General features: G+C 39.8%; 1 protein-coding gene across 1 annotated transcript in view; it reads left to right on the forward strand.

The window, feature by feature from the left end:
* The window catches only part of CWC22 (CWC22 spliceosome associated protein homolog), a 121952-nt gene extending 109879 nt beyond the window's left edge, over positions 1-12073 (forward strand). Inside the window, exon 26 of the mRNA XM_029933293.1 lies at positions 11913-12073. Within this exon, the coding sequence (XP_029789153.1) occupies positions 11913-12073 (161 nt within the window). The remainder of the gene's footprint in view (positions 1-11912) is intronic.
* The last annotated feature ends 404 nt before the right edge of the window (positions 12074-12477 follow it).

Below are 12477 nucleotides of genomic sequence, written 5' to 3' on the forward strand. Positions count from 1 at the left end.
AAGACAATAAGCAGCAAGTTTCAGAAAACATTTCGACAGCAGTAAAAAGTTCAGATAGGGTGGCAACAAATAAAAATAAACGACTTAACCAATTAGGAGTCTAAGCAAGAGATTGTTTAGAAGATAAAAACCCAGATGTGTTTATATCTCTTACTTCAGAAAAAGTAGGCAGAGAGCTACCTTCATCAGACAACAATTTTCCTGGGACAACAGATGTAGGCAGTTAAAAAAAAGTTACCTGCAAACAAATTAGATGAGGCAGACATTCTAGATACTCTATGTTCATGATTTGTATCAGAAAGAAAGTGATAAAGCATTGATTTATACATTTTTAAGATGATACCGGGATCATAAGATTTCAGAAGGATGAGACTATAACTCAGTAGGAATTAACCCATTCGCTAAAGATTGTATAGGTTGAGCTATCAACAGTGACTTTAGTTTGGGCATTTAAGATGCTACAATTTCTTTGATTACTCAAAAATACTTGAATGAAGGTAGTTATTTGTAAATTGGAACTTCATGAAAACATCACCTTCTAGTAGTGAAATATACGAGGGGAGTCTACCTGCTCTTCAGCCTATGGCTGCTGGGTTATGCGAGCACCAAAAAACTCTAATTATAAGGCTAGTTCGTGTGGAAGGTTCTTCTGTGACAGGAATCCCAAGAATAGCATTTCAGTACAATGAGGCACTGTCTTCCTGATCAAGGTGCCTGTGGTCGACACACATTTTGTGTTGAAACCTAGACATTAACAGTTTTGGGACAGGAATTCCATGCCTCGTGCTGCATGAAATGCTGTCAGATTAGGCCCAGAAAGACAAATGTTTTCTGACATTCTGCATTCTGTATGCACGCAGTTGATTAATATAGATGCATCCAGTCTTTAGTCAGCCACGGCAGGCACCAGGGGTGAAGTGAGAAGAATGGAGACTCTGGAACCTGAAAATATGACATCAAGTGCAGACTCTGTTGCACACCTGCTGGGTGACCTTGGGCAACTCACTCTTCCTAAACCTTATCTGATAAATGGTGGTGGGAGTTTGGGGTTGTGGGGGGAGATCTCCTTCACAGGGTTATTGTGAGAATAGCTTTTGAGCATACATGTGAGAAAAATGTTGTAATCATTAATACCCTGTAAAATGAGAAAAGTCAAAAAGGATGAGAACCGGGAAGGTTTGACCTTTAGGATCTGATAGATCACTGATATCACTGGACGTGGAAATTTGATTGAGGAGACGATAGATCCGATTGAGGAAAGGGTGGGAAAGGATTAGCAGCAAGTGGAGGCAGTTTTTTCTAAGAACTTTCTTGTGTATTTGCCTCCTTAAATAGATTAGGCTTTTAAGTCAGAGACTGTATTTTGTTTTTTAAAAGATATTTCAAGGAGCACCTGGCTGGCTCAGTAGGTTAAATATTTGACCTCGGCTCAAGTTATCATCTTCATGTTCCTGAGTTCGAGCCCCATTTTGGGCTTGCAGCTGTCAGCACAGAGCCCACTTTGATTCTCAGTCTCTCTTTCTGCTTTTCCCCACTCATGCACGCTTTCCCTTTCTTAAAAATAAATAAACATTAAAAAAAATATATCTCAGGGTTCCCTGGGTGGTTCAGTCGGTTAAGCTTCTGACTTCAATTCAGGTCATGATCTCACACAGTCTGTGAGTTTGAGCCCCATGTCGGGTTCTGCTGACAGATCAGAACCTAGAGGCTGCTTCAGATTCTGTGTTTCCCTCTCTCTCTCTCTGCCCCTCCGCTGCTCATGCTCTGTCTCTCTCTGCCTCTCAAAAATAAACATTTAAAAACATTTTTTTTAAATATCTCAAGCTCCACTACAAAGCTACATATCAGGTTATCATGTCTAAATAGTAACTTAAAATTTTAGTTAAATAAGTGTTGGTGACAAAGGAAAGAATGAAAGATGACAACAGCTTTAGATGAAACAAAATCAAAGGAGGTTTTCCATTTGTGTTGTTTTGAAAATAGTAGACCCCTGAATGTAGTAATCGTAAGAGCAGCCTGTGTAGGTATGATACTGTGCAGATCAAGAATAAAAAGGAGGGCTGTACTGAAAGAAGCAAGAGAAGTCGGCTCAGGTGTGGAGGTAGGAGGCCTCACCTTGGAGATATAAAGGCAGAGAAATGTTAAGGTGCTATTTGTGGTGAAGAAGAAAGTTGCTGATGCTGAAGTCAGGTAGCTTTTACCTTCCAGGCATGCAGGAGATTGGTTTTTCCTGTTGGATAAGAGGGTGAGTTAGGGGATTTGAGATGGTTGAATGTTGCCAAAGAAGTTAATATGAGATAAGAAATGGATAGTTGAAAGAGACCTGGTGTAGGGAGATCAGGATATCAGAAGTGATGAAAAGGAAGACCGAGTATGAATTACAGGTTAGGAATAGTGAAGAGGGAGGGCTTAGTGGCTAGATATTTAGTCATTATCATTGGAGTACAGGCAAGGAAAGAAAGGAGTACTGTTGCCTTGCCAAACTTTCATGTGGAATGGCCCAACCTGACAGTATATTTTTTCCTAGATGCTTGGTATGCAACTTAAGAATTGCTTAGAGGAGGGGTGCCTGAGTGGTTCAGCTGGTTAAGCATCTGACTCTTGGTTTTGGCTCAGGTCATGATCTCACAGTTTGTGGGTTCGAGTCCCATGTCAGGCTCTGCAGCTGGCAGAGTGGAGCCTGCTTGGGATTCTCTGTCCCCACCCCCTTTTTTTACCCCTTCCCTGCTCATGCTATCTCTGTCTCTCTCAAAATAACTAAATAAATCTAAAAAAAAAGAAATGCTTGGAAGAAATAAGCTTTCGAATTAGAAATGAGGAAAATTAGTATGTAAATTTGGAAGCGCTATGAAGAAGAACTATTGAATAATTGAATCCGCCTACAGATGACCAGGTTGTCTTAAGAAGGGAAAACTCCTGGGAATAGGAAAGTTCACGTGGGCCAGGGAATATGATGACCAGTTGGGATGAAAACAAATGAAGTTTAATCTCATGCTTCTTAGGATAAGATTGAGTGGCATCCCCAGGCTAATCTAGACAGACTATACCTCTTCCTTGTTTGTCCAAATTGTGCTGTATATCTATTTTTTTATTAAGCAAAATAAATACACAGATTGGAAGAAAAAACTCTAGGTTTCAAAAACTCTGATACTTCAGCAGATTTTTGAACTAGATTTTGAATTTGCTAAAACAGAGTGTATATTACTTCATCCCTAGCCTACTGGTTTTTAGAAGGCATTTATTACTTTTATAACAACAGTTAATATGTGAATATATTATACTTATAAAATGTCTAGTTAATGTAAAAATAAATTAATTTATTTTACCATTTTTCTGTTATTGGGTACTTAGTTTGCTACCCATTTTTCTTCTTATTCAGACTAAAACATAATGAATATCTTCGTACATAATGTTTTGCTTTGATGTGTTAGTGTGTCTCCGGCATAATGTGGGTTTGCTGTGTTGAATAAGGTAACTTTCTGAGATGTTACATCAATTTACAGTCCCATCAATAGTGCATGAGAGCATGCGCAATTGTTTAATAGTCTCCTATAACATGTAACTATGACCTTAGTATGATGAAGAAAATAAAGAGTAAAAACTGTCTTCTGAGGCTTTTAAATCAGGAAAACTTAAAATACATGAAAGAAATAGATGGTATATACCACAAAATACAATAATGAAGGTATAATCAAGTATATTTTATGTAACTTGTATAGTGTGCTTGAAATGTATCAATCAAAACTTTTGCAAATCAGTTTATATGGATGGGTTTTGCATTTCCTTCAATCTGTGCATGCATTGATTTATTTTGCTTAGTTGTGATCATGTGTTATCAGTTATTTTCTCCTTTCCTCTTTATGTTGCAATCAATCATTTTCCAAGTTACTTACTACTGAGTCCTAACAAACATTAAGAATAATGACATAATATTCCTTTAACAAGATATGCTTAACTATTCTCCTTTGATTGTCTTCAGTTTTTCTTATCATTAGTAAAGCAATGGCACTTTCTTTTGGCCCATTTTTCCCCTCTACATTTATTTCCATAAGCTAGAGCCCTATATTGAAATTACTAAGTCAATAAACATTTTAAGAGCTCAGTAAATATGGCAAAAGTTACTTTAGGAAATTTTGCATTGATAAATAAGAAAACCATTTCACCATACCAAAATGTTATATTTATATAAATTTTAAAAAGTCTGCGAATTTGATGGTATTGCATGTTGTTTTAAGTAAATGTTTTTAGGGGTGCCCATGTGGCTCAGTTGGTTAAGGGTCTGCCTTTAGCTTAGCTCAGGTCACGATCTCACAGGTCATGAGTTCCAGTCTCAAATCAGGCTCTGTGCTGACAGCAGCCCCTCTCCTGCTCACTCACTCCCTCAAAAATAAATAAACATTTTAAATAAATGTTTTTAGTTTTTAGTGAGCATGGACATTGCATATACCTGTCCTTTGTCTACACAAGATTGTCCTGTAGCCTAATTTCTCAACTTTGGCTCCTGCCAGATGATGCTTTGTTGAGGGGGTGTCTTGTGTGTTGTGGAACGGTCAGTAGCATCCCTGTCCTCCACATACTAGGTGCCTGCAGCATCCCTGACTTATAACAACCAAAAATGTCTACAGATATTGCTAATTATCTGAACGGGGACAAAAGCAAACCTTCTGAAGAATCTTATTTTTACCAAATAAATTTTCAAGAATATAGTAAACTACCTATTTAGTTGATCTGTTTTGAAAGTTTAGATGCTTGTTGGGGGGCCCGAGTGGCTCAGTTAGTTAAGCGTCTGACTCTGGGTCAGGTCATGATCTCACAGTTCATGAGTTTGAGCCTTACATGGAGCTGTCTGCTGTCAGCGCAGAGCCCACTTTGGATCCTCTGTCCCCCTCTCTCTGTACGCCTCCCCAACCTCGCACATGCATACTCTCTCTCTCAAAAATAAATAAGCATTCAAAAAAAAGTTTAGATGTTTGTATCTGAAGTGAGAAATATTCATCCATTAAGTGTGAAATAACAGCAAGTGAGGACAGGCTAAAAAATGAAGCTTTATGAAGTTTTTTTTTGTAATGTTTACTTATTTATTTTTTTGAGAGAGAGTGAGCAGGGGAGAGACAGAGAAAGAGGAGGTGGAACACAGAGGATCACAAGCAGGCTCTGTGCTGACAGCAGAGAGCCCGATGTGGGGCTCAAACTCACAAACCATAAGATCATGACTGAACCAACGTAGACAGTCAACCAACTGAGTCACCCAGACACATCTTTTGAGGGCTCTTTCTTTCTTTCTTTTTTTTTTTTTTTAACTAACTGAGCCTCATTGAGGTCAATCTGCAAGTTTCGAGATAGTGCCAGAGCTGAACAGATAGAGAAACAGAAGGGCAGGAAATTTGATTCAACTTCCCAAGTTCACTTTCCAAGTAGCTGGGACTAGAATTCAAGTCTCTGTGCCCAGACTTTAGGTCTTTTCATAATCCAACACTGCTCTCCATTCTGCCCTCCATTATGATCCAGCTTGGTCCATCTCCTTTAAAGGAACCTTTTTCAGAAAACCTGCCTGAGGTACAATAATTTTAACCTCTCCACTAGAATATGCCTCTATTAGCATGGAACTCTTCGGCTAATATTTGATGTAACTTGTACTTTAGGATTGATCCCAATAGTTTAAAAATTCTTGGAGGGTAGTTAGGTCAAAGGCTCTGATGATAAAGGGCACTCACAAAACAGTGTTAACTAAGGTAGCTTCAACAGCATCTTGAATTATTTTGTTAGGATTTTAAACTGGCCAAGAGGTGCTGGCCCCTTATAAAAAGGAGATGAGCTTTGGCCAGTAGTAAAGAAGTAGAAGATGTGGGCCAAAATTATTCTCAAATTGGGTACATTATTAGTAAGTTATCTGTAATAAGATGAGAGATGGGAAAAAGTACTGCTGCATTGGAAAATGAGGGACCTGAGAGGCTAAATAAAAATGTTAAATTACTCAAGAGAAAACAACAGGTCCCTCGTATATGAGTAGAAGTGAAAGCAGGAACCATTGTTTGGTCTATAGTAAAACTATTTCATTTCCAAGGAGTGTAGAACTCTGTGTTGCTCTCCACTGTATCCCCAACGGCTAACACAGACTTGTACATCAAACATATAATATTTGGTGAAGAAATGATTGGATGACTATGTGGACCTGGCTTCCTGAAAATCCTTTGCTGCAACAGAGTCAGGGTCTGGCCTTACTGGATCTGCATTCAAGCTTGCGTGGAATGCCTACACTGCTTCCATTCAGTCCAGGGGCTGCAGGTGGGGCATGAATACTAACAGTAAACAAGATCCTGCCTTTAGCTTTAAGAGTCAGACAATCTTATTGGAAAGCTATAGTAGTATGAGATAGCTACCATCTGTCAGAAGTTGTTTAGAGAAGTCCAATGGCCGTCCAAAAGAGAAGGATAGTGAGAGGTCAAAGTCTACAACATATTTGGAATTTGTCAAGAAATAGGGGTCTTCCTCCTTCGCCCTCTCAACTCCTTTCCTGCAACCCTGCTTTAAGGTGACCAAGTGAAGAATGGCTTCATAAGCTAGGGTACTGGAGTTGTAGCAAGTGAAAAGCGGAAAATTAGGAACCATTTATTATGCAAACAGCTACTGAGCTGCTCTTTGTAAGGTACTACGTTTTAGGTAATTATAAGGGACTAAAGAACACGTAGGATATGGTTTCTACTCTTAGTGGAACTTATATCAATACTTTTGATTAACCTCGAGAGGCAGCAAATAAGGAGCTTTTTAAATATAAGATAAACTTGAGCTGGAATTTTGGCGCTGTAAATTTGTGACCTTGGGCATATCACAAATTTACTGATTCTCACTGTCCCCATCTGTAAAATAGTGTTCGTTATTTCTCCCTCACAGGATTCTATGACAGTCTCATGAGACCATGCAGGTATAGTATGTGGAATGCAGAGTTCCTAGATAAGGACTAAAGTGTTAGCTCTTCAGACACTGAAGCTTTTTAAAAATTATTCAACACGCAAAGTTCAACGTTAGTAATTTATCTAAAATTATGACACAGGTTAAAATGAAAAACTTTTTTAAAACTATAATTTTACATCAAAAGGTTCTAGTCATTTGGGAGCCTCCCCAGTTACCATGCAGTTGTGAGTCAAGTGTGCAAGGGAGAGAACTGAAGAGCTAAGCCTAAGGAATAAATCAGCGTTTGTGAAAGGAGTATTACCACATCTTCAGATTTACAAAAACCGGAAGGAAATCAAAATTGCAAATGAAGTTCAAAGAAGATTAATTTTTATATCTATCCCAGAGCAAAAAACCAAACAGGGGAATATGCACTAACCAGGATAATCATCTTGCCATCTAATCAGGAAAGGATTTGGGAATATCATGAAGTTGGCATAACCGTCATTTTGGGGCCCAGCGCAGTGCTGGATTAAGTTTCAAAGGGACAGATGCAAAAGAAGAGGCAGGTTATTACCACCAAGCTGTGGTTAGGGTCTAGAAGGAATATTTTTATAATATTGATCACCTCTGGACACAAAATATATTATTGCCTGGCAAGGGGGATACAATGTATACAAAGCACCAATTCTACTAAATCTCACCCTTTTATGAGGAAAGGGTGAAAGCAAGCACATCTTGGTCACATTTGGGAAGAAGTACTTAAGTAATTAATTTTAAAATATCAAGATAAAGCAATCATAATGTGTTTAATGCAAAAAGGGAAGGCATATTAGTTAGTAAGGAATTTAAGTGTATGACCCTTCTCTGCTGAAGAATATTCAAATAATATAGTAAGATACAAGGAAACAATTCAATCTCCGGTTAAAAATATAATTGCAGGCCAAGAGGTCAATTATTTTTCACCGAATACCAGTGATTCCGATAAAAACAATCCGCTAAGACAGGGAGAGAAAAAGACTAGCCCAGCTCCTCAAGTAAGCCTGAGATTTAGCAATGAATTTTATACCTCTTCTCTCTCCAAAGGACAATACTCCAGTTAAATTTAAAAGGTAATACAATTGGGTTTAAAACGAGACAAATATAAATCACAGATTGATAGCTCAGAAGTAACTTTGTGATTTCATTTAAAACAAACTTCTTACACTTTTTTATGTTGATTTTATTTTTTAGATTTAAATGTCTAGGTCCAATTGGAAATGTCTATAAAAAACCAACTGATTAGCTTTAAAATTCTATCTATTTCATTATTTTTTCATCAAACATGGAAACATATACTGAAAATCACCTGATCAACAAAAACGTCAGTATTTGGGTTTCGGTTCATTGTTATCCATCTTGAGTAGGTAGACATCCTTAAAATAAGTGACTTTGACTTTGTTGAGTTCAGTGACTATGAACAAATACCAAATTTTTGCTGAACCCCAGTTGGGGCTTTTAAGAACAAATTTCACTACAACATGGATGGACTTAGAGGGTATTATGTTAAATGAAATAAGCCAGAGAAAGACAAATATCATACGATTTCACTCATATGATCTAAAAGACAAATGAACAAACAAAAAAAGGAGAAACAGATCCATAAATACAAAGAACAAACTGATGGTTGCCAGAGGGGAGGGATGGGGGCATTGGTAAATAGGTAAAGGGGAGTGGGCTGTATAGGCTTCTAGTTATGAAATGAATGTCACAGGAACAAAAGTAAAGCACAGAGAACATAGTCAATGATGTTTTAACAATGTTGTAGAGTGACAGACGGTAGCTACCATTGTGATGAGCATAGCATAACATATAGAGTCTTTGGATTATTATATAGTATAACTAAAAGTAGTGTAATGTTGTTTGTCAACTATACTTCAATTAAAAAAAAAGCCAAGAATATATTTCTCATAAGGGCACATAACAGCATAATGAAATAAAATGAATAAAAACAAAAAGAACAAACGTCAACTAAACCACCTATTCCATTAATTGCTCATACTATATGGATGTTGAAACAAAGGATTTTCTGGTATTTGTAGAATTCATGCACCCTTGTAAACAAATATAATTTAGTAGCCTATTAAAACAAGATTTACTATCTTATCTAGTTCTCAGTTGCTTTGAAAGTCCCAGATACAATTTTTTTTTTTTGCATTTCTAAGACACTTTAAACCTTATTGCCCAATATGGAGATAAAACTCCTATTTCCCAAGTATTGATGTAAATTACAGCGAACATGTATCAGATATTATAGAGTTTGTAAAATATTTTCCTATTTGCTTTGGTCCTCAGGGTAACCTTATGAAGACGGTATCCTTACTTTCCCATATTACAGACGAGGAAACTGAAGTTTAGAGGGAATGGAGAATATTATTCCAATTCAGCTAGTGAGTAAATACTACATCAGAGTTCAAGCCCTGCATGGATATCCAACAGTAAAATCTCTGCTTTCCACTTTATATGACACTGGAGCCATCTGAAAGTAGAGTTTATAAGGAAAGATTCATAGTGGAGACCATTAAAGAGCTAACCAGAAGTTATAGTTTAAGGTGAAGTTTGCAGTGGCAGAAAAGGAAAATCTGAGCAAGACAATTATCAACCAATGGCACCCGGATCCTGTACAGTTTCCAAAATGTTTCATATACCATTGTCTATTGAGACAAGCCTGGTATAACTGCCCTGTCTTACAGACAAAGAAACTGAGGTCTCCAGGCTTAAAAGTGACAGCTGAAATTGGAATCCAAGTTTTCTGCCCTACTTCAGTTTTCTTCCACTGCAGGAATGGTTTTCAAAATATGGCCCTCAGCCCTGACCCAGAGTGTTGCTCATGGTGGCAAAGTAGCCTAAAATATCCATAGGGCTTGGTTTTATCACATCCTGTGGGGAAAACTGTTACCCATTTCTTCTTATTCAGTAAAACTAAGTGATTTACGAAATCTTTGAATTTGTTAATGTTGTTCTTATCACCAAATTCTTAATCCAATGGATACTGTGACACTGTGGACATAGTTGTTGTTGGTTGTTTGTTTGTTTTCTTTGTTTTTAGTAATCTCTATACCCAGTATGGGGCCTGAACTCATGACCCCAAGATCAAGAGTCACATGCTCTACTGACTGAATTAGCCAGGTGCCCTATATGCGTCCAAAGTCAAAAGGAGTTTGTCTGCCTAAGTTCATCAGTATTTAGGAACCAAAGCCCCAGACATCTCATAAACACAAATCGTAGGAAAAAGGCTTAAATTAATCCCTTTTGGCTACCTTCCTCCTCACTGTTGTGGGCCCTGTTCTTGCTGCATAATCCCTCTGTGTTGCTGCTGTCCTCAGAGTCCTCCCAGTGCTCCTTGCCTACAGCTAATAGTTCTCTGAGTTGGCTCACACCATCCTTGTCAAGAACAAGGAACAAAGGTTCCAGGAACATGACGGTCCAAGAGTTGAGGACAGTAGGACCCCCTATATCAGACGCCGCTGGAAAGGCACAGGCAATGCCAATCTATCCAATAAGCACATATTTGCAATCAGAATATCTAGGGAGAAGCTGTTGTTTCTATATATTTAAATTCTGTGTTTCTTAATGTTTCCATGTTCAAGTATATTTAGAAGGGACACACTGCAATTGTACCAACGCTCCGGCCCCCGGAGACTTTGATCCCGTCTGAGCTAAGGACATGCAGGCACAGTCCTTAGTTGTGTGCTTCTTTCAGCTGTTGTTAGGAAATGTAGCCCTCAGATTAATCTCCACCGTAAGTCTCTGCTATAGGTGATTAAAAATAGACAGGAAGAGAGAAGGATATAGTTGCAGTTTGCAGGACATAAAAAATGCACATGCTGCTATATTGTGCAAACCACAGGGAACACTTCTCACAGGTGTTCCACTGGGCAGAGGTTACTCATCTGCTGCAAGTGCAATCCAAGGTACCGACTTCAGGCTTTAATGGCCCCTCTCCCTTTCTCTGAGCTCGAGATACCTACAGATACCAATACTTATCTGAGCTCAGTAGCAACCACACTGTTCCCAGTTCTGAAGTGCAGGGCACTGGAAGCTGGGTGTTTTTCTCAAGGAAGGCTTTTGCCTCTGGAATTTCCTGCCTGTCCCAGTCTGCCAGAACCCCACCTTACTGACCAACCGTCAGGGACTCATGAAAGACTTGTTTTCAGGATAACTTTCACCGATGGGAGGAGACCTTAAGGCCATAATTTTGTGAAAGATAACTTAAGCAATTATCGTGGCTCATGATATGTGGGTTATAATGTTTTAATTTTGGTGCTTGCTTCCTGTGTGTAACAATTTCAAATAGGCCACAGGTTTAAGAATAAACATACCAGTCAGTGTCTGTCCTTAGCAATGAGTAAGTGAGGATGCATGCCTGGATGTGATGATATTTAGAATTCTAAACTATAAAAACTATGTCAGAATAATGCTCCTCTTCACGCTGGTAGCTCAGGTGTGCTGATGCCTGCAATGAACCCGAAATTCCAAGGTGGTTAATAAACCCAACCTGCTCCTATAGAAAGCTCTAGGATGCTGTGCGTGTGTGTTCGTCAAATCTCAAACCCACCCTGGAGACCAGCATTGGCTTTGGCTGGACGCTAAGATATTTACTCTGGATGATTATGCCAAGACATTAACAGCTGCGGGCTTAATTATTGATGGAGTTCGTGTCAATCATTTGAGAAGAACACCAAAGAATAATATTTTAAAATCACTTGGTCAAAAAACCAAAAAAAAACCCCAAAAAACCTCTGCTGTGTAACACAGGTCACTTGTCATTTATTACTCTTGAACTTCTCCAGTCGAAGAAGTAATCTCAGAAAACTGCTCTTCTGAGATTATTTTTCCTTCCCCCTTAAATGTTTTCTTTCCAAGCGCGCTCCCTGTCAGAACTCAGCACCTTGGCTGTCTGCACTATTTTCAGCAGATGCCCCACATCGGGGTAACCAATGACACGTTGTAGTTTTGAAAACTTAAATAAACACGGAAAGAAATCCAGAGGAGCAGAAGCCCCCCGCCCCCAAGCCTTTCGGATCCGCGGCGAGGCTGCGATGCCCTCAGCGCTGCGGGCCTTCCCGGCTCCGCCAGCAATGCCCAGGCTGCTCAGCGTGGTCTTCCAGCCGAGAGCGGGTCAAAGAGGGAAAGCACATAGTTGGTTCGACGATCTCCAAGAAGAGTTTCACTCTGGGTGACTAATATTTGAAAGATCCGCCCCACCGCGCCGCTTGGCATCCCGGTTTGGGGACCTCGGCCGTTGCCAAGAATTTTGCAGGGGCTGCAGCGCCGAGGCCGAGGACAGCGCGGAGCCGGGGTCGGGACGGAGCCTCCTCTCCCTCGCGGTGCGCGCACGCCGGGAAAGGCGGGATTTAAAGGCAGCGATGCTGCGGGAGACTCTGCAGTGGCCACGGGCCCCCGAACGGTCCCGCCTCATTCGTCCTAGTGTGTGTGCCTCGCAGGTCCCTGCCTGGTAAACCGTCCACCGGCTCCGGCGCGCGGCAGTGGCATCGGCGGGTCCAAACCCCCGGGGTCGTGGGCCGGGCCAGAGGGCCGGGCCCG

Source organism: Suricata suricatta, chromosome 3 (assembly GCF_006229205.1).
Source record: "Suricata suricatta isolate VVHF042 chromosome 3, meerkat_22Aug2017_6uvM2_HiC, whole genome shotgun sequence".
NCBI lineage: Eukaryota > Metazoa > Chordata > Mammalia > Carnivora > Herpestidae > Suricata > Suricata suricatta.